Source organism: Homalodisca vitripennis, chromosome 4 (genome assembly GCF_021130785.1).
Source record: "Homalodisca vitripennis isolate AUS2020 chromosome 4, UT_GWSS_2.1, whole genome shotgun sequence".
Taxonomy (NCBI): domain Eukaryota; kingdom Metazoa; phylum Arthropoda; class Insecta; order Hemiptera; family Cicadellidae; genus Homalodisca; species Homalodisca vitripennis.
In genome coordinates this window covers 77422113-77446568 of record NC_060210.1, presented here as the reverse complement: position 1 = coordinate 77446568, position 24456 = coordinate 77422113, and the positions used below count along the sequence as shown (strand labels likewise).

Below are 24456 nucleotides of genomic sequence, written 5' to 3'. Positions count from 1 at the left end.
TTATTAAAATTTGAACATGGAAAATAATTGTAAATAAAATGATCAAATATAAACAATATGTGACAAACATTAAACATATCACAATTTATATGTCTTTTTTAAATTGTGATTGTTTCTAAACTGATTCCTACCAATAATTATTACTAACTGACTGTACTTAGAACAATTATTCTGCTGTTTCATAAATGCATGAGAGAGACTAGAAAGGACATTTAATCTTACATTCTTATCTCTATCTGTACACGAATTGTGATAAACCCCACAGCTGACATGAAAAGAATGTTCATCACTTAAGGTCCGTCTGATTTTTCCACAGTGAATATTCGTCGCCAAAGTAGGCATGTACAGTTAATTAAATTTTTAGGTCACATAAATGATTGGTATTTTATATATTCTGGCAGAGTATTTACTAAAGTACCAATTTATTGTTCTTACTTCGATTATCGTACAACATCGAACCTTGTTCTCAACGGACAGCTGATGAGAACGTAATACATGTCAGCTGCGTTGATGCATCATCCATGTTGTTGTTATTAAACCGAAGCAAGTGCCAGGTTTTGTGTTTTAAGTTACATATCTAATAGTATTAGTGGAAAATTTTATTTTATGGTGTTTTAGTGTTGTTATTACTGTGGGTTAGTTTTCTTAGTTTATAGTTTTAGATATTCCTTTTGGATAAAAGCTCTTGAGACCAATTATGTGATCTGAGAGAGCTCGTTTTGGATCATCCTATTTCTAGTGACGACGAAGTTTATTCTGACATTGAGGTAAACCTGATAGACCATACAGCAGACGTGATATCCTAGTAAATGTTTCTCACAATTTTGTGAGTCAGACAGAGAGGTTGTTGTTCTATCTGGTGATGTATTTTGCCTTGCTCGGAAACTCGAAAAACTCCCCAACACAATCTTCCGCTTGTTTGCCGTATGTGAGTGTAAAAACTCGAAAAACCCCATTTCTTTGTTCCTAAGTCCTACCATCTGCTCAAACACTTTGCAGACTTGTACGACAGAGAGGCCACAAACACAGACTAGATTCCAGTAACTGTACGAAAAATGAAACTTTGTATATGTTGTACATACGTAAATAACTTAAGATTCAAATGTACTATTTCATTTTATTTTTGTTTTAACTACCATGCTTACATAAGTATAAATGAAGTCGTAAGATTATGTTTACCCATAAAAGATATTATTTCTTTAGAGATCAACCTATTTTCAAAAACAGTAAGCAATGTAACATAAGTTTTGAGATAGGGTTAATAATGTTTGTATTTAATTGTTCAAAATTATTGATAATTTATATAGCAGAAGAAAGTACAGCTCTTTCTGCAGCCACCTTTCGTGAAAATTGTGGCAAAACTTTTTCATTCTGTGCCCTATCCTCCTTTTTTCCGTTTTAAAGCTACAGAGTAAAATGGGAAGGTAACGGTTAAAAAGAGATACAAATTTATCATTTGGTCTTCTTAACAATTTCCTCCCTCTAGTTTCAACCTCCACCAAAAGTAGCAAGGTTGCTGATCAATTTCCTTTCCATATTAAAATCATATATAAAATTTACAAAACATTATGTTGTATTCTTATATAAACAGTATTTGTTCTATGCTCCCTGACCACATCCAATGATGTTGTATAACCGTTTTCATCTCCATTTAATTTTGTTCATCTGTTCAGTTTATCTTATTATATTAGCTTAAGAGCAAATATACAAGGATTTAAGAGTCAGTGTTCTAAAACAATAGATTACAATGTAAAATACTTATACATGAGAGAAAAATTAGTCTTCTTTGCCCAGTGCAACAGTATTGAAGCAGGGCTGATGAAGTTTAATAAGAAAGTATTGATAGTTTGGTTAAAACTATCAACAAGAAATATTAATAATTCAGTATTAATCATAGTGATTAGACATTTTTATCATAGGAAAATCATTATTATTATTAAATGTAAATATTTCACAGGAATAACGACTCTGATGGAGGGGCCTACCACTTAGCAGAAGTATCTTATGGAGAAGATGATGATGATGATGATGAGGTTTGTTTATTAGACATCTAAACTTTTATGTAATATTAAAAATTGTTTGACCTTTTACTGATTACTAGTATGTGGGTTTTTTACAGTAGTCACGTCGCAACTATTAGTAAAGAGTGGGGTTTGTTTTGTTTTGTTTGGTATGTTAGATTTCCTAAAGTGGATAGGCTATAATTTTCAAAGTAAAACCTTTGTTTTTTCAAACAAACATTTTAAAATATTTTTAGACAATTAAAAATACATAATAAAAACTTATCAGACAATGAATCAAAACGTTTTTGTTTTTTTATATGCCATGTCACAGTGCCGCTGTTAGCCTACACAGTCTTTATCTGCAAAATCGTTCATCATTATCGGAATTACCATACCTTTATTCATTCACAAAATCTCACAATTTTGCACAAAAATGTATCCTCTAATTGTCACTTGCAATCCATAAATATCACGTCCATCAACTATGTAAAAGTTAATGAACTAAATAAGAGAATGTAGCATCAGATAAATGTAAACAAATAGAATCTGGACATTGCTTTTACTATTTTACTGTTCTGAAACAGATAAAAAACCACAGTGAATTAGTGAGAAATTATAACTAAAGATAAACTAGGAAGGTACACAACTGGACTCAATGAGGCACAACAGAAACTACGTGACAGTGATTCTACTATTCTACACTGGATAGCGAAACTATGTGACAGTGATTCTACTATTCTACACTGGATAGCGAAACTATGTGACAGTGATTCTACTATGCTCTACTAGGATAGCGAAACTATGTGACAGTGATTATACTATTCTCCACTGGATAGCGAAACTATGTGACAGTGATTCTCTATGCTCCACTGGATAGCGAAACTATGTGACACTGATTCTACTATGCCCCACGGGATAGCGAAACTATGTGACAGTGATTCTACTATTCTACACTGGATAGCGAAACGATGTGACAGTGATTCTACTATGCCCCACTGGATAGCGAAACTATGTGACAGTGATTCTACTATGCCTCACGGAATAGCGAAACTATGTGACAGTGTTTCTACTATTCTCCACTGGATAGCGAAACTATGTGACAGTGTTTCTATTCTCCACAGGATAGCGACACTATGTGACAGTGATTCTACTATGCCCCACTGGATAGCGAAACTATGTGACAGTGATTCTACTATTCTCCACTGGATAGCGAAACTATGTGACAGTGATTCTACCATTCTCCACTGGATAGCGAAACTATGTGACAGTGATTCTACTATTCTACACTGGATAGCGAAACTATGTGACAGTGATTCTACCATTCTCCACTGTATAGCGACACTATGTGACAGTGATTCTACTATGCCCCACTGGATAGCGAAACTATGTGACAGTGATTCTGCTATTCTCCACTGGATAGCGAAACTATGTGACAGTGATTCTACCATTCTCCACTGGATAGCGAAACTATGTGACAGTGATTCTACTATTCTAAACTGGATAGCGAAACTATGTGACAGTGATTCTACTATTCTACACTGGATAGCGAAACTATGTGACAGTGATTCTACTATTCTACACTGGATAGCGAAACTATGTGACAGTGATTCTCTATGCTCCACTGGATAGCGAAACTATGTGACACTGATTCTACTATGCCCCACGGGATAGCGAAACTATGTGACAGTGATTCTACTATTCTACACTGGATAGCGAAACTATGTGACAGTATTTCTATTCTCCACTGGATAGCGACACTATGTGACAGTGATTCTACTATGCCCCACTGGATAGCGAAACTATGTGACAGTGATTCTGCTATTCTCCACTGGATAGCGACACTATGTGACAGTGTTTCTACTATTCTCTACTGGATAGCGAAACTATGTGACAGTGTTTCTACTATTCTCCACTGGATAGCGAAACTATGTGACAGTGTTTCTATTCCCCACTGGATAGCGACACTATGTGACAGTGTTTCTCCCATTCTCAGCAGGTACAATTATTGCTGGTCCCACAAGACATGTTCTGGAGAAAAATATGGAAAACTTAATCATTTGAATTTTTAGTGTTAATTTTATACATTTCTTTAATGTGATTGAGTACATTAAAAAGTACATTTGTTATGTAGGATTCAGACAAGACTGAGAGAAAAGGAGCTGGTTCTACGCTTGGAAATTCACATGGTAAGAGCAAATTGTCACAGACTAATATATTAAATCATATGGTGTCTTGAAAAAGAAAAAATTAATACATCTTAACTCTTAGTATGCCAAGCACTTCTTAAAGAGTGATGCTGTCAGTGCCAAGAACTTGTTTGTATAATGTTTAGCCAAATAGTTCATAACTTTTTTTAAAATAAACATAATGAGATGATTTTTATTATGCAGGGGGAAAAGTAGGCTATAACTTTTAATAGGCCTATATATTTGAATGATAAAACATATTAAAATCTTTAAACAAAAAATAATTTCCTTATGTACATAGGAACAAACATACAAAGTTTAAAAAAAAGTGAGTACCTGTATAACTGACATAATTTTTTTTAACTGAGAGTAAAATATTTTTAAGTTTGGTATTTGTGTACTGTTCCACAATAATTCACAATGTTTTAAAAAAATATATATATAATGGGATAATTTTTGTATTTTCGAGTTGGGAGATAAGTAGGAGGATATGACTTAAAATATTTATTTGGCTAGTAAAATATGTTGAAAATTTTAAATAAAGAAAATATACAAAATATTTTTGTTCCTTAGTTCTTTTACTGTTAATAAAAAAATTTTAATCCTTTGATCTTAATATGTTTTTATGCTACTTTTTTATTGTTCGCTATGTAAATAGGAACAAGTGTAACTGGCCAAGTTTCCAAAAAGTAAGTACTGAGTATGACTTTTCTTATATATTAGTGCAAAATATTGAAAATCTGCACTCGCATAAAAGTTGTGTCTCATATTTGGCAAATAGCTTTTACCAACAGTACCAAATTAAATCAAGATTGATAACCTATGTTTATTTAATTTATTATGTATAAAATGAGACCAAGTAAAATGCTATATGTTAACACTATGTGTTTACTCAAATTTTCAATACTGTTTACATAACTGGTAGTATCAAGAAAGTGTATAGCTGCAGACTCACTATTCTAGGATGAGACTGTTAAAATTTAAATAGTAAATTATTAATGATTAGTAAAATTGTAACTACATTTATTCAGTTATATTTATACTTGATTTAACCCTTTCCACTCGGATTTTTTTCACTAGTCTGCCCCCTCAGCTCGTATTTATTTTAGCATATTTTCAGTAAAAACCCATTTTTAGCAAACTGGAAGTCAATAAAGTATATACATTATTATATTGTATAATAATTTTATTTTATTTCTAATTTATATTTTAGAGATATAAAATTTGATAATTACACTAATAAGTTTTATATTTTAGCATGGTATGGTATCGTTCAAAACACTCTGCAGGATGAAGACCAGGATTTTTTGAACATGTTTTACAATAGTAAAGTGTTTCCTTTCTTCCTCCTGGCACCTTTCTATTGCTACAAACAGCACAGTCTTTAGTTTTTTTTGTTAGATGAGCTGCAAGAAAGTGAGGTTGTTTGTTTAGCCTTTCTTCTTTTTCTACTGATGAAGGACGACCCCGCTTCAAACTCATAGGTTACGGACATGGCCTACAAGTTCAGTGATAAGGATTTCTCTGAAATTCCTGTGTTGAATTGTTTTTTCTCCATGGTTTTGTTTATTCGTGTTGAACAAGAGAAAGCTATTTACTATTCCCACTTCCAACATCCAGAAAAATAGCTTTCTCCACTACTTCAGAGATTTACGGGGAAATTTGTAGGAAGCAATATAGTGGTCTGCTTGGTCCAAGCCACCCATATATTTGTTATACTGACAGATAACTGTTGGCTTTTGTATGTTTATTTGATTATCCTTGCCTTAATTAAGTAATTCAGCAATAACTTCTGAATCAGAAAGAAAAGAGGTTCTTGGTAATGACATATCGAGTCACTAATGCGAACGCATCTGAAAATTGGTTAGGAAACGTGACTACAATGACAAAGCAAAATAAATCAGCAGCCGACCAATCGTAGTTCAGCTGTAATTTATTAGTTCCTGAGAATGCTGTGCGATCGCAGCACCAATCGGAAACATCGTAGGCCGGCTAAAAATAAAGTAAAGCTGACGTCACTGCAATGTCGGATGGCGTCCGACATACGAGCGGAACGGCAAAATAGCAATGTCGGACAACGTCCGACATACGAGCGGAAAGGGTTAAGGTTCTGCACAAAAACATTGTCTATAAAAATATATAGTTTCTGCTCTTTATTGCAAAGTAACAAGTGTGTAAAAGACATACCATGCAGTAAAGTGGTTTTGTAATATTAAAAATCTTATTGTTTTCGTTTTTTGTGGAGGCTGTCACTATTATAATTTACAAAATTACAGGACATTATAGTTGAAATGCAATATTATGAATGTGTTTTGAACATGCATACCAGTACACACTAAAGCCATCACTTTTTGCCATTGTGGTAAATAATGGTAAAATGGTGAATGCATTATTAACATGATACCTGAACTGCCCTACATCACTGTATAATGCTTTGTGCAAGTTTTTTGATACCTTGGTTAACTCAGAAGTTTAGATAGTATAGTTGGTAGTCATTTTATGTGAGACTCAACTGTATTTCATTTTGAATTAAAGATTATATACTACAATACTGTGTAAAGTGTACGCCACTAAAAAAAGCACACAAATAAAAAATCATTGTGTTTATATTTGAAAAAACAAATACTCTTTGTTACATATTTAAAATTAAAATTGTGTTTTATAAACCAGAACTAGGCAGACCATTTTGTAATCCAACAATACTACACACACAAAAAATATATTTTTAATGATGTATCAGATTTATTCATTTTGTGTAAAACTTGTTACATTACAATCACCAGGTAATGTAATAACAATCCCATTATGAAAACATGAAACTCCTGTCTGTTACTAGTCATATTGAAATACTCAATTCTCTTTGAACAAGGGTTTTCCAAATATATTTTATTATATATCAAAATATATAGTGGTAATTCAATTTTAGGCCACTCTCGTTTTATAATACATTATAACTCCACAACTGCTACAAATAATGTGTTTATGTTTGGGTTTTCATTATTTTTCTATTATGAATATTCCTTTGTAAAATTTTACTTTGACCATTTAGGTTTTAGTTATAATAAATAGACATGTATTATTTTAAATAATGACATCATATAGTAATAATCTATCATCAGTTAATCATTGCTATAATTAACAAAATATTCTTTTTTTCGTATAATGACAATGTGCTACATTTATTAGTAATTAATGAAATATATTTTTAAAAGGTGTCAAATCAGTTTATATTTATAAAACGCATTTCTTGTAAGATAAACACGATGTATTATTGTGTTTGTAGCATTTATTTTTCATAGCAACACATCTTTTGGTAAATCATTACATTACATTTGTTATCTATATTTGTACAAACACACAGATGCTAGTTAGTGCCTTAAGTAATATTTAACACACCATGTATTAAAAGCTCCACACACTAAGTTATACTTATAATAGTAATACTAATAACTGGGATAAGTCACAAAACCAAAGCAAATAATCACTTATTCCAGTACACCTTTACAGTATGTAAGGTGTGTACAAACAATGCGTGAACAGCTGTTGCCTTTCACAAGCGAGTTTACCTGCTTCGGGCATAGAGACGGCAGACTAAAATGTGCGTGCAGGCAGTCAAAGCCAACAAAAACTAATGTTGTGACTGGCAACAACTGTTTCGATGTGTCACGCCATTAGCATTACAAGGGAAGACCAAACAAGCACTCTCATTCATTCTCACGGATTTTCTGGGAACTAAAATAAATATGATGCGTTGTTCCAAGATACTGTGCGTTGTCCCGGTTAGGTAATTTTCCATTTACGTTAAATATTAAATTAATTTCTCCATGTTACTTAACCGTTAACACTCGCAGAGCGGGGTAGACCTGCATACTGTGTAACTGCCACTTATTGTGTCAATAGATAGAATATTTCACTGAAAGCCGAATAGAAATAAATCTTAACATATAAGTTGATACAATCTAAATAATCAACTTTGTGACAACTAGTTGCTTCCAAGCACTTTGAAAAAGTAATTTCCAGATCAGGTGTGTTGGTTTATAGCCGCGATTATCATGTGGATTGTAGTCTGATACAGGCCGGTTGTTTGTATTTATTTTGTTCAACACTTCTGTAACTTTATGTACTTTCATTGTTTCTTTGGAAACAAGGATTCCTTTGTTCCATTTAAGTGGTATACTATTGTGTCATTGTTTTTACCATGAAATGGGATTATTTGGATCAGCACGAATTAGACGCAAAACAAAACAGTTATGAAACAGGTTAATTATGTTTTATTTTTTAAAGGTAATTATTTAGTAGATGCTTATTATTAAAAAAAACCAAATGTCTAAAAATCAGTGAGGAAATGAATTTACTATAAATAGACAATTCTTAGTATGCCTTTGCTAATTAGTTGCAAAATAATATAATAAGAATCACAATTTAGAAAAAAATTAGACTAAATATGTCAGGTGAACATGAGAAAGTTTCTCAATAGTTTCCTGTAAAAATAGAAAACTGTTACTAAATATGATCTAACTTATTAATTCAGAACACTTACGATGCTTTAGGAACTGCAAAACAACACATAAGGACTAAAACATTTCAAGAGAACGATATTTGTGAACAAGAAACACAGACAAGAGATACAGACAGCTGGAACATGTACTAAGTTACAACAATTACTTTAATTGGCAGATATAAGACCATGTTTAACGTTACCAACTTGTAAACCAAAGTAAACTTATTGTATCTTCATCTTTCAAGCTTTTGTCCTTGTAATTAGTGATTTATTTTTGTTTCAAAGTATAATATTGTAAAATACGAGGGTAATTCGGAAAGTAAGGTCCGATTCGCGTTAACCAGACAAACAGTAAGCGAGCAGCGAAATGCGCATGCGCCCTGACTCCCGACATGCATTGCGCGCAGAACGACGCCATTTTCAGTGAAATCGTTGTAGTCTGCTGTTGTCTGTGCCTTTTTAAAATGTTTAAAACTATTGAACGTCCCGCCGACTGTGAAATACAGTCTGTGATACGGTTTTTGACAGCAAGGAACGTTTCAGCAGCGGATATTCATCGACAGATAAGTGAAGTGTACGGTCCAAATGCAATGAGTGACAGCTAAGTGCGGAAGTGGGTGAGAGGTTTTAAAGATGGACGGGAAAATGTCCATGACGAACCACGATCAGGTCGGCCGTCAGTGATCACCGAAGATTTGGTGAAAGCCGTCGATGAAAAAATTCGTGAAGATCAGCGATTTACTGTTTCTCCATTAGCAATAGAATTTCCAAACGTGAGCACATTGTTTAAAATTTTGGATTTTCGCAAATTGTGCTCACGTTGTGTTCCCAGGCTGCTTACTGAGGAACACAAAAAAAGAAGAATGGGTATTGCTCTTGAATTTTTTATCCAATATCATCAGGAAGGTGATAACCTTTTAGACCACATTGTGACGGGTGACGAGACATGGGTTTCCCACATAACCCCAGAAACGAAACGCCAGTCGATGGGGTGACGTCACTCGAAGTCACCGGTTAAAGTGGTTAACAAGACTGGTTATCGTCGCAGGCGGCCGACTTCTATTACACCGGCATTCAAAAACTTGTAGATCGTTATGACAAGTGTTTAAACAAAAGTGGAAATTATGTAGAAAAATAGTAATTGATGTCAGGAATCAAATAAAACAAGTTTTATGAAAAAATCTGTTGTGGTTTTTTTAAAATAAAAAAACGGAGCTTACTTTCCGAATTATTACCCTCGTAAATAATATCATTGGTATTTTGAAATTAAAAAATAACACTCCTAAATAATCTGTTTGCAAGCATTTAATAGAATATTTTATATAAAATAAACAGTTCCTACAATCTGCATTTTGTGTGCATCAATACAAAGAAGAAAAATCTTTCTTTTGCTGTTTATTCAGTCGTCACAGCTCTTCACACAAAGCAAAGAAATATTCATATTTGTTTTCTTTTTCATGGCTTAATTTCAAGGAGGGAAAATGTCCGTTTACTGCATTCATTTTACACAAGCAAAGAGGATATATTTATTGTTTATTATTTGGATTATAAATTGGAACCTCTTCTATAGATTGTTATGAAAGATAATACCATAACTCTCCTTTATGTGGTTAAATTAGTAAGTGGGCTAAAACAACACGCATTTGTAACTTCTTCACAATGGTGAAGTAATGACTAGGATTAATTGAGTTTCCCAGATCTGACTTAACCCCTTAATCGTTTTTAGGATTGACGTGCCACTAACATAATATTTCATTTTAGTGCATTTGCCACATTTTCTTCTCTCATTCAGATTTCCCACTATACAGTGCCTTTCAAAAGTGTAAGGATACTAGCAAAATACCAATACATAGGTTCTAGTATTTAAACATTTGGTAAATCTAATTATGTTATGCTATTGTCAATAGCTCATGACAAATTTCTTTTTGCGCATTAGACCTCATATCTTTAATACAGTGGATTCCACAACATTTTTTCTGTTTGAAATATACACCTAAAAAAGAAAAGAAATAGTATAAAAACATATTTAACTCTAGAATGGACAAAACTAGACAAATGGTTCTAGGCATATAAATAGGCTATTATTTAAGGAATGTTTTGCTGGAAAAAGTTTTAAAGAATTGTGATAAATCTGTCACGAGGTTAAATTTGATTTCCTTTGAAAATGTTCTACTTAAAAGTTCCTAGTGTTATAATGTATCAACTTAAAATTAAAACTTCACAGCCATGTAGATCTGGATTTCATGAGTTTGTATAACTGCTTAAAACAGTTTTTAGAACTTTGTGTTCTATGAACAGATGTCAAATCTTAGTTTACACTGTTTTTAAGTTAATTGGGAAGTTTTTTAAAAATTCAAATTTAACCTTGTGACAGACTTGTCACAAATTAAAAAAATTTAGACCAGCTAAACATTTCTTAACTAGTAGGTTATTTATGTGCCTAAAACCATTTGTCTAGCTTTATCCTTTCTTGTGTTGTATATTTTTTTTCTATTTTTTAAGTGAGTTTTATAAACAGAAAAAATTCTGTGGACTCCGCTGTATTAAAGAGAGAGAGAGAGGTTTAATTTGCATCAACAATTTTTTTTTCTTTTGCTATATGATAATAGCATACCATTATTAAATTTAGCAAAGGTTTAAGTACTAGAGTATACGTATTAGTACTTTGGTAGTGTCCTTTTACTTTTGACAGACACGACAATTCATTTTAGATGCTCACATAAATTTATTGGTATGGGTTTGTGATGAAAAAACTGACTCAGAGAGTTGTGACTCAATAGGCTAGATTGTGGCAGACCTCTATGATCGGGTATTAGTTGAGTTATTTTTACAAAAATAAACTATTATAAACTAATAATATTAATTATCCAGAGACGTTCTTTCTCTAGTTTTTTCTGTTAGTTGGAAAATAAATACAGTAAAAATAAGAGTCTCAATTTTAACTTTACTCAGAATACTTAGGGGAGAATATGTCAAAAGCACTGCATAGCTAAATACATTGTAAAACAATTGCAAAATTGGAAAATTTAATTGAAATATTAAATAAAAACACTGCAAATTTACTTTTTTAACAAATAGTTATGCAATAAAATAATTTTTTAAGTATGATAATATTATTACAGTAGGTTTAGAGAAAAATAACTTTTAAAAATGTTCTCTAATGAGTTTTAGCCCCATAAAACAGCATGACAACTGTTGCCATACCTTATATGGACTTCCAACAACATAATGAGATCATATAATGCCAAACCGTGGCAAAGGGTTATGATCTCCTTAAAAGAAATATATTAGGGGTCCATCTTTTTCCCCATCCCAAAAAGATGAATAGTTAGATATTTTAATTATAACCTAAATTAAACAAAGTTGGCATTCCGTTGTTTTTGACTTTCTGATTTTGAACTTTTCTACTGGTTTAACAAATGCATTTTGTGCTGTTATCTTAACTGGGGAGAGTCATCTTCAATCAAGAGATCGTAAAATACAACTCACTGAACTTATGATGCACTAAAAATGAGTGGAGGGATAGTACTGTATTGCGATTGGCGGAGCTCAAATCATTATGGCTTTTTTTAGCACAGGATGCCAACATTTTGATAATCTAATCCTCTTTTCTTAGATAACCTATATTCTTTAAAGAATATAATCTAACAGGAGTATAAGTCCAAAAAACAAATAAAAAATGTATAAATCAGAATGAACCACTGTTATATTTAAATCAAATTGAAGAACTTTTTAATATAACTTATCTTCCTTTCACTTTCATAGTAATGATTATTGATAAAAAATGTTGGAAATTTAAATATATCAGAACTGTGTTCAATGCTCAATATATTAAGAGTTGTGTGGGATCAGTACAACTGTACTTGGTGCACTTGAAGTCAATGAAATTCTATTTAGTTGTGGCTCAGTGTACATTGAGGTAACAAGTTGACCCATGATTTTGAATTATATCTTTACCAGTTCATGATCACATTCAGACAGACAAAACAAAATATATGCAAAATAATGTAATAAATGAAAGTTCGATACCAAGGAATAAGGTTTTTTAAATTCAAAGATGATAAGAGGCTATCAATAATCGAACACAGCTTCAACAAAGAAGACAGCATTATATTATGAAAAAGTTGGCAGCCTATGGCAATATAAAGAAATCATATTGATTGCTGATTTTTTCAGTTCTGCCAATCACTTTACAATATCCACTCCTCTCCATTAACTTTTATAAGTGAGTGAACTTGTCTGGCACAGCCAGAATCTGTTAAACATTTCTCTACTGAAAATGGGTCTCCAATGCAATGCTTAAATATTTTAAATCAGATATATAATAGGTTTTATTTGTTTTATAATTGTTTTGCCTCGGTTTGAACTGGTAAACATGGATGATAGTCATGACAAGTGCATAACCGTTAGGATTAAGTTTTATTATTAGTGAGTTGGAGTTGTCTCATAACACAGACAGAGAATTCTTATTTAAGATTTTATTTAAGAATTCTTGAAGAAGAAAACGGTTTATGATGAGATTTGAAAGAGACGGTTCATGTGAAAAGTGTAAATGAGAGAGATTCAAGCAGTAAATCTATCCCTACATGATTAACATTAACAAACTAATACTCTCTTTAATTCACAATCTTTAACAAACAAACAATGCTTAGTTGTATTTAATTTCTTTATGTTTTTAACAAATTAATAAATTGGCTTATTTTAGGTTGATAACTATTATCTGATTTAGTTCTATATTATAACAATAGGCACTTTTATTTCAGATAATAATAAAGCGTCAAGCTCGAGGTTAGAAAATATTGACATAAAATCTCCGAAGGCATCAAAGAAGTTTTTGGCATCTGACTTCATTGTTAGGAGGAAAAATGAAAAAGTTATAGATTCACAAAGTGGTAGAGTACACTATAGGAACTTTGAATGTTTACTTTGTGGTTATAAAACTTCACAACGAAGCTCACTGATCGAGCACATCCACAAACACACTGGGGACAGGATCCAACACTGCCTACACTGCAATAAACAGTTCCGATATAAGAGCTATCTTATGCAGCACATCACAGTGTATCACACGGACATGGCGCAGTTCTCATGTAAACTCTGCGACCGCAAGTTCGCCAAGGAGAGTGAATTCCTGAGGCACAGTCGTACTCACTCCGATGAGAGGCCATTTCCGTGTCCTCACTGCGACTACCGAGCCCGGAACCAAGGTACACTCAAGGATCACCTGAGAGTACACACGGGAGAGAAACCGTACGAGTGTAACCAGTGCAGTTACAAATGTGCGTACAGTACATTATTGAAACGCCATATTGCCAGTCATCATGAGGAGAAAACCTACGCCTGTGAACTCTGCAATTACAAGGGTAAACTGTTAAGGAACTATAAAGCACATTTAAAAAGGCACGCACGAGATAAACAGTTCTTTTGTGAAAAGTGTGATTATAAAAGCTACGAAAGAGATCTGTTGAAGAGCCATATAAAAAATGTGCATTCAAATGCATCATCGTATGCATGTACAATGTGTGAAGCGAGATTTAGACAGGAAAGATCGTTAAAACGTCATTTAGTTGAACATACAGATCAGAATTTATATAACTGTACACTGTGTAATAGAAGTTTCAATCGTATGCGGAACCTTACTCATCACAAGAAGAGATGGCATTCAAAAGAGGATACAACTAAATACACAAAAACAACATAGCTAGACTGGTGATTCCATAGACAGATATATTGGTTACTTTCTAAGTCAAACTGAACTAGTCAAGTTATAATCAGTTAACTTATCAATGTTTTTGTTGAAACCAAATATAGTAAATAGACTTTTTTTAATGAATTTGCCTCGAAACTGTGTATTAACTTTTAGAAATATCTCTGCACATAGTTACTAACATTGAAAATCTTTTGAACTAATAATCAATAAACTGTGTTTGTTGTAAAGATTTTTTTACCAAATCACCACTGTTATTTCCTCTTTTGGTTACTACTATTGTATTTCTTCTTTTGACTGAGCATTTAGTAGCTCCAAGTTTGCCAGTGCTCTGGTGGCATCATTCTTCTGTCCCTTTTAATGTTTACTCTACACGTCATCTGAAGTTTAATAAATACTTGAACGTTCGCATAAGTACAAAAACAGTTTATAAAGTGTAACAACTTTTAATAAAATGCATTTATTTCTTGTAAATTAGTTTTACAGAGTTAATATTTAGTTGAAAATATATTATTTATTAGTAACATACCAAAATATGTTTACATTATATTTATGTTATTATATTACATTTTTAAAATATTTTATACAAGTAACTCGTATTATTATTACAAATCTCACTAACCCGCTAGAAAATAGTCCGATGACATTTGAGACAGTGTTGCCCTATTGCTGTTAACCACTAGCTGTCCCTACTATGACTTGGCTATGGTTGTATACTGTCTACTTCATTTACATCTTGTCAATGAAACAGATAAATGAAATCAAATTTACATATATTGTTTACAGTAGCAGTTGATGATTTTTTGTGGCATCAGAGTTGGATCAGTAATTTTCCGTACACCTAGAACTGGCACAAAGCTTAGAGGGGGGTTTAAACAAATCAGCTACCATTGGACTATTTTCGAGCAGGTGCTCTAGGTGTATTTTGTGACTAATAAATTGGTAGACTTTACAGTTAACATGTTGTTGTTTTAAGTTATTTTAATAATTTTGATTAGTTTTATTGTATTGTTGTCTAATTAGAGTACATTTGTTTAAAGTAAATTGTAATAAATATTATTTGACAATTAATTGCCTCATTAATTCCTGTTTTGATTATCATGTTTAAAAATAATTTTAAAGAGGCATTTAAAGAAAAATGTTAAAATCCTCTCACTCTATTGTACTATTAAATTAACTACACGCACATCATATTAATTATGAGATATTATATTAAATTCGCATTTCTTGAATCATACTTATTAAATTACAGTAGTACGTTGATCTAAGATAAGTTTTAGATTTTTCTGCTCATGATACTGTGACAAATAAACTCAGTTCGTGGTATTTCACTTGCCCTAAAACAACCACTTTGAGTCCCTAGTCTTTCAGGCACATGTGGTTTGCAGCACGCTGCTTTCAGAAAATTTGTATGTTATTAAGTACAATTATGCAATAGACAAGGTCTCAATATCGTTGTGTTATACTAAGAAAAAAACATGATGCTAATAAAAATAAAATATATTTACAAATTAACAATTAAAGATATTATGAAATTGATAATGGCTTCATTACAGTGCAACAAAAATTTGTCAAGCATTATAATTATTAATTATAAAACGTGAAACCATAATTTAATACTTGTAGTAATAGTATAACACATTTAATTATCACTAACAGAATACAAAATTCTATTAATGGACCATTTTCTATACTCAATTTAAATTATTTAATGTCAGTCTTTACAAGAAATATCTAACTAATGTAATAGTTTGAATATTTTAAATAAATTATTATTTTTTTTTATTTTTTCAATATTTATACAATTTAAACCAAAGAATTTTATTTATCTCATCCCAGCTTGTATTTTGCCTACTGAACCAAATACTATAATGTTTTTGAGAATACTGTTAGGTTTTTTTATAATACTAATATTTATTACAGTAATATGTTTTGAGGGTTTCACAACTTGGTACAGTTAGGATATTGTAATATCAAATGTTAAGCTGAACCACACATGTGTTGAGTAATTAATTAGTATGAATCCATGCAACTGAGAAAATATTAGGTGGTCGTCATTGCCACCATCAATTTTATGGGTATTTCTTACAACGAACTTTGAAAAATCAAAAGAGTCAAAAGGTCTACAAATTGTCTATCATTTATAATAACTTTTTATATAATTAGTTTTGACATCTTAAGGTTTTCAATTTATTGCTGACTTAACTACTGACATGATAGCCAGTGTGGTGAAAGGTTTAATATTCAATTACACTAAACTTATTTTTACAAATCTAAAATTTTAATTATTTTCTTTATTAGTTTTTTATTGGTGAAACTCTGAAAAAAACCTAGATAAACGAGGAAGTGAAAGGTCACAAAATGAACATTAAACCATTCATTAGAAGAGGTAATGGAGAAGGGGTGATCAAAATAATATTTAGTATCCAATACAAATAAATAACAGCCTTAATGCATGTATTAGGAATATAATTTTCTACCTCTCCTCACACATCAAGCCAATATTAAATGTTTTATCATATAAAAAGTAGTAAATATTATAAAGCTCATTTAAAGACCTTTCCATCAGCCTGTAATCTTTCGAATAGGTCATCAAGAAAGCAACACAATGGTCCATACAATATTAAGACTTTTTTTCAATTTCAAGCAACCACTTCTTCAGATTTTAATCCTAACCAATATTCAACAGTTTGTTTAAAAAAAAAAAACACTATAATGGCAAGGTTTTAAGTTTGTGCTTTGAAAGTACCAATCAGTGGAGATTACAATGTTCATTTATTATTTTTCTTACATTCTAAAATAAACTTTTTTAAGGGTTATAAATATGTTTATCGACTGTCAACCAATTTACTGCATTGACCTAATTGTTTAATTAAACTTGTTATTGTTGTGAAAAACCTACTACATGTGCATTTGAGTGTTTGTAAGTATACAATAATATAGTATTAATAAATAATGAATGTACTGAGCTATTTATGTTATAAATACACATTCTCTTGAATATGTAATATATCCCCCCTTAAATAAAATAAACAACATAAATTTGATCCGTGCACTGTGCGTACTTCTAACAACACTGTAAACCCTACAATATATATATATATATATATATATATATATATATATATATATATATATATATATATATATATATATTCTATATTTCTACAACCAGATTGTCAAATCAAGTACACCTTATTTAGATTTTATGGTACATTTTATGACTTTTCGAAGTAATCATTCAAGGTTTTATAACTGGGCTTATATATTGTTTAATTTTTTAAACTAATCATCATTAGTTTGTGATGTATTATGTCATAACCTAATTCACTATTTACTTAAAAAATAAAATTATAAATTACAGTGTAGGTATGGGATTACAGTATAAATTAAAGTATAAGAAGAATGGGATTTTCTTTTTGAACAAAAAAGCTAGAAAATCTGAAAGCTAGAATTTGATATTTTTCTGCCATATTCTTTTTAGATTTTGTTTTTTCTCATAATATTAGTTAGCCTATGTCAAAGTTTTTCAGTTTGTATATTAATATATTATACATGGATTTTTATATGTTTTAATTGTTCTTTTAATTCAGAACTAAATCTAGTTTTATTCTATATACATTATGCTTTATGTTATATATTCACAATATATTTAATTCATATATCTTAAATATTTCCTACAATCATTATAATCATAGTTTAAATTCAGAATAGTATGTATGTATTCTCAGAGACTATTTATGAATTTTATTGAAACATTTGTGTCTAATGGTTGTGATTGTGTTTACATTATTTTATATTCAATAGTAAGACACTTGCTAAACTTGACAATTTTATAATAACCTGTATATACCCATGACATGGGAGTGTATAACAAGTTACTCGCCTTCGGCTCGCTGGGGGCTACGCCCCCAGGCCCCCTTTCGTGTATTAGCCAAATTCGGGGATAAGAATGATTTGGTGATAGGTAAAATTCGGACATTATGTCATACCAGGAAATTCCCTGGGGGAGGTTGTAACTTTACCAGGGGTTAAGACATCAGGGGGTTATCTGGTCATACCAGGAACTTCCCAATGGTGGTTAAGAGATTTGGTTATAGGTAAAATTCAGACATGAGGACATGCCAGAAAATTCCCTGGGGGGGTTGTAACGTTACCGGGGGTTAAGGCATCAGGGGGTGATCTGGTCATAACAGGAACTTCCCAAGGGGGGTGAAGAGATTTGGTGATTGGTAAAATTCGGACGTGAGGTCATGCCAGGAAATTGCCTGGGGGGGTATAATGTTACCGGGGGAGTTAACACATCAGGAGGTTTAATTTACTCAGGAGGTTATCTGGTCATACCATGAAGTCGCCGGAGGGGGGTAAATGTTACCGGGGTTAATGACACACGTGTGCCAATTTTACAGGGTTGCTCAGGAGTTAATATAGCCATGCCAGGAAATTCCCAGAGGGTAATGTTACCGGGGAAATGTTATGTCCGAGCTTAAGATTACTGGTTTGGGAGTGAAAAATTGACAAACTTTATCTACTTTTCCAAATTAATTCAAACTTTTGACTTCAAAGGCATTTTGTGGCTTAACCGTTAGAGATACGACAAAAAGTGACTGCACATTTCTTGTCAGAAATTTAATTTTGAGCCCGAAAACAAAAGTTTCACGTAAAAATTACAAAAAAATTGCACATAATCACGTTTTTCGGCTGAACCACTGGAGTTAGAGCAAAAAGTCACTGGTCCTTTTATGTAGATCGCCCAATTTCCTAATTTGATGGGTCAATCAGATTTGAGCTACGACCTACCGTTCGGCCACTATCAGGCTCGAAACTTTATTTTAAGCAAAAAACTCTCTGGAATGTCAAACGTTCCCGCGTTTTGACGCTTAACCACACAAGATAGGACAAAAAGTGACTAGACCTTTTTTGTAGAGCACTTCATTCCCCACTAACGATTAACCATCAGATCCGAGCTACAACCTACGGTTTAGACGCTACAGAGCCTCAAACAAAAATCTACAAGCGAAAATCGTCAAAATTTGACAATATTTTCGAATTTGAGAGCATGTTTAGGGTCGACCGGTAGAGATGCAGGGAAGTATAATGTGCCCATTCTGTAGATCATAAAATTTGCTAAAACCCCTTAAAAATTAGATTTGAGCTACTACCAACGGTTTAGTCACTAGACGGCTCGAAAGCAAAAAACTACACCAGTTTTTAACCAGTTTCAACCGGTTTTTAATTTTTTTGAGGGGTTTAAAATTAAAAATTCCCGGTTTTCAGACTTTTCCTCCGGGTCATATTGTGAAAGGTACCTGCGTGCCAAATTTCAAGTTTCCAGCACTTCTAGAACTATGTTAGAATTTGTATCTATCCATCAGTCAGTGAGTGAGTTACACATGCGGCTGTATAAGTATTTAGATAACCGTTAGAGATATGACAAAAAGTGACTGCACATTTCTTGTCAGAAATTTAATTTTGTCTTTCGATTATGCCATCAGATTTAAGCTACGACCTATAATTTAGGCAGTACAGAGCTTAGGACAAAAGGCTGCACTGGGCAGTTTAAAAATGTCACGTAAAACTTAAAAAACCAATACTTAAAACGCGTTTTGCGGCCAAACCAATGGAGATAGAGTAAAGAGTTACTGGCACATTTTTGTAGATCACCTCATTTCCTAACTTTAACGCTTGTCTTATTTCGATCTCAGACCAATGGTTTCGCCGCTATCGAGCCCGAAAACAAAAGTTTCACGTAAAAATTACAAAAAAATTGCACATAATCACGTTTTTCGGCTGAACCACTGGAGTTAGAGCAAAAAGTCACTGGTCCTTTTATGTAGATCGCCCAATTTCCTAATTTGATGGGTCAATCAGATTTGAGCTACGACCTACCGTTCGGCCACTATCAGGCTCGAAACTTTATTTTAAGCAAAAAACTCTCTGGAATGTCAAACGTTCCCGCGTTTTGACGCTTAACCACACGAGATAGGACAAAAAGTGACTAGACCTTTTTTGTAGAGCACTTCATTCCCCACTAACGATTAACCATCAGATCCGAGCTACAACCTACGGTTTAGACGCTACAGAGCCTCAAACAAAAATCTACAAGCGAAAATCGTCAAAATTTGACAATATTTTCGAATTTGAGAGCATGTTTAGGGTCGACCGGTAGAGATGCAGGGAAGTATAATGTGCCCATTCTGTAGATCATAAAATTTGCTAAAACCCCTTAAAAATTAGATTTGAGCTACTACCAACGGTTTAGTCACTAGACGGCTCGAAAGCAAAAAACTACACCAGTTTTTAACCAGTTTCAACCGGTTTTTAATTTTTTTGAGGGGTTTAAAATTAAAAATTCCCGGTTTTCAGACTTTTCCTCCGGGTCATATTGTGAAAGGTACCTGCGTGCCAAATTTCAAGTTTCCAGCACTTCTAGAACTATGTTAGAATTTGTATCTATCCATCAGTCAGTGAGTGAGTTACACATGCGGCTGTATAAGTATTTAGATAAGGTAACATGGGAGTGTATAACAATTTATAAGGTAATTTTATATGTTCTTTAACCAGCATACTGTTGAAGATTCTTGAAACAAACTGTTGCTCCTGGAAGTAAATTTTTAGCAGTTATTCAAAACATTGTAAAACATTAATAACTTAGTGAAATGTATAACTGTATAAATGTATTGAAAACTTACATACTTAAATTTGTCATATCAAAATGTATAACTGATTTTTTAAATAAAAATAATATTGTATATCATAATTTGCCCTTGGTCTTATCCTAAATAATAATATTACAAATTCTATTACAGGAAAGCGTAAGAAGAAGACAGCCAGTAAGAGTCAAACCAATAAACTTAGAAAGCGGAGCCAGAATAGTGAGAAAATTGTAAAACCCAAGAAACCAGTGGTAAACAGTAATGAGAAGAGGTTTTTGTGTGTTTTTTGTGGTCATACATGTAAACGGTCTGCCTCATTAAAAGAACATATCTGTAGGAAACACACCAATGAGAAAAACTTTGCTTGTTCTGAATGCCCCCGTAAATTTGTAAAATCAAATGAATTGAAAAACCATATGCGACAACATACGGGAGAAAAACCGTATGCGTGCAATTTATGTGATTACAAATGTGCACATGCGAGGTCCTTAGTTGACCACATGTGTATTCACACGGGACAGATGCCTTACAAATGTGAGATGGAGGGCTGTGAATACAAGTGCGCAAACCCGAGTACATTAAAGAAACACGTGAGGACACACACCGGTGACCTGCCGTTCCCGTGTGATCAGTGTAATTACAAAGCGATGCACGCAGGTCATCTCCGGGACCACATGAGGACACACACGGGAGAGAAGCCGTTCGCCTGCACTTACTGCAACTTTTCGTGTGCCAGGAGCAGCTACTTGAAACAGCACATCCGCATCCACACTCAGGAGAAGCCGTACTCCTGTGCCATCTGTAGCTATAAATGTAACCAATCCAAAGTTCTCAAAGAACACATACGGATCCACACGAACGAGAAGCCTTATATGTGTAACTTATGTGATTATAAGTGTGCACAAAATAGCACTCTAAAACAACACTTACTGTCTCACTCTGGTGACAAACCTCACTCCTGTCGCTTCTGTGACACCAAATTTGCCCGTATGGAACACCTCCGTAGTCACGAGCTCATCCACACTGGAGAAAAGCCGTTCCAATGTGAGCTGTGTAGCTACCGCTGTCGCAAGTCTTATAATTTAAAGTCCCATATGCGAGTACATACAGGTGAAAAGCCATATGTTTGTATATTGTGTGATTTCAAATGTTCACAGCCAAAATCCCTTCAAAATCACATATCAAATATACATGGTGATAGGCTTTGTTCCTCTATTGGTGTAGATCAGTTTTAATATCTATAATATAATTTTTAGTTTTCAAACAAGGGATTTGTGAAGCAACATTGATTATGTTTTTCAGTTTTTCTAAACAGATGTTTCAAAAATCATTGTAATGTTATATGAAATATCTGAAAGTCTTTTTTTATTTCCTTCTAAAGGAATATTCAAATTAATATAATCCACTAAAATGATTAGAATAATTAACAAATATGTTAGCTTTACAACATGATGTGATTTCTTTATTTATTTAAGATTACTTTATATTAAGGAATTTTTCTCTAGTCTGTTTAGTTTTATTATTTATTATCAACATTGTATAGTTAATCAATATGGTGCACATTTGAATGACTGTATATGTAAATTATGATACCAAATATAAGTATATTTATGTATATTATTAAGTTTTCTCTTCAGATTCAATATACAATGTAAATATAATAATAGTAAATTCAATAAAAATTACTAAGAGCTATGAGGTCCAAGAATTTTTTAAATATAAGAAATATTTACAACAGTTTTAAAATGAATTTAATGGATCTCAAGATATGTGTAAAAAATCACTTCTTTTACTGTCATTTGGATAGCTTGTAAATTAGAATCAAGTGCATGTTATTCATGGCTATTAATACATGAAGTGAATTATTCTTCCAAATTTACTTTTATATACAGACGATAAAAATTAATGTTACAATCAAAAAATTAATTTGTGATGTTAAAATATTATGTATAATTTTTAGTAATGTTAAATATTTTTATTTAATATCTGTGTTAATTTCTATAACTTAAAGTGTTATAATTTATTTTACAAATCAATAATTATTTATTTGTTACTGAATTTGTTATTGTTAAGTTTTATTATTTTCAGTATTAGTAAATATTTGATATTACTGATTCATATTTTATTTTTATTAGACTACTGTCAAGTCTGTTTCTTTTATATTCTTGGAGAAGAATGTTCCAATAATACCAATAAAGAAGTGTAAAATCTTAATTGTTGTGTTGGATGGACTTATATAGCCAAAATTTGACATCATCTGGCTTAATGATTTCTTGCACAACAGCACATTGACTGATTTTTTTCTATGAAGTTATCTTTAAATAAAGAAACAACTTCTCGAAGGAAGTGGTATTATATTTAATAGTTGTATGGAATATACAACAAAATTCAACATGTTCTCTTAACTTTTGAACTAGTAAATTATTCAAATCGTAGTAAATCAAAATGTACGAGGCATGTTTTTAAAGTAAGTACCGTTTTGATATAAAAAAAATCAACAAGTAAATTTTTCAAATAAAACTTTATTTACCTGAAAGAGCATTCTTTCCTCTACTTCTCTACATGATTTCCATTATTATTAAGGCACTTGTCGTATCTTGGGACCAGCTTTTGTATGCCGTCGTCAAAGAAGCTTGCCGTCAGACTGGACAACCACTGTTGTACAGACGTTGTTACTTCTTCATCATTGGAATGACGCTTCCCCGCAAAATGCATCTTCAAGTGCAGAAACAAATGGTAGTCGCTAGGCGCTAGATCGGGACTGTATGGAGGATGGTCCAATTGTTCCCAGCCAAATGAAGTGATGAGCTCTTGCGTTCGATTTGCTGAATGTGGACGAGCATTATCGTGGAGCAAAGCGACGCCTGCACTCAGCATGCCAGCCTTTTGTTTTGAATTGCACAGCGCAGTTTTTTTAAAGTTTCACAGTACGCGGCTGCATAATCTTTTCACCACAAAGCATAAAATTGACCAACAACACACCCTGTCTGTCCCAAAAGACAGTGCACATGATTTTCTGGGCAGAAATTGTTTGATTGAATTTGACTTTCCTAGGGGATGTTGAATGCCGCCATTCCATTGACTGTTGTTTTGATTCTGGTGTAACGTATGCTACCCACATTTCATCGCCTGTAACGATATGGCTTAAAAAATCATCGTCCTCGTTACTGTAAGCTCAATGCACTGCCCAATCGTTTGGTTTTGTGCTCATCATTCAACATTTTCAGTACCCACTGTGAACACAGTTTCCGGTAATTTTAACGTTCGGACACAATTTCGTAGAGAACACTTCTTGATACAGCAGGAAATTTTTCAGCTAAGGACGAAATTGTGAACCGTCTGTTCTCTTTCACTTTACAGTCCACTTTATGAATGAGATCATCGGTAATAATTGGAGGTCGCC

The 24456-nt window shown here is 32.6% G+C and overlaps 1 protein-coding gene across 4 annotated transcripts in view; it reads left to right on the top strand.

Annotated features, from left to right (window-relative positions):
• LOC124359567 (gastrula zinc finger protein XlCGF57.1-like) overlaps positions 1 to 23038 on the top strand; it is a 28739-nt gene extending 5701 nt beyond the window's left edge. Inside the window, exons 4-6 of one of the 4 annotated variants that reach the window (XM_046812430.1) lie at positions 1958 to 2028; positions 4133 to 4189; positions 21207 to 23038. In XM_046812430.1, coding sequence (XP_046668386.1) covers positions 1958 to 2028; positions 4133 to 4189; positions 21207 to 22288 — 1210 coding nt within the window. In that variant the 3' untranslated portion in view covers positions 22289 to 23038. Of the gene's footprint in view, positions 1 to 1957; positions 2034 to 4132; positions 4190 to 13453; positions 15469 to 21206 lie in introns of those variants that run through there. The other 3 variants (XM_046812429.1, XM_046812433.1, XM_046812431.1) reach the window with 3 other exon arrangements.
• Positions 23039 to 24456: the final 1418 nt, after the last annotated feature.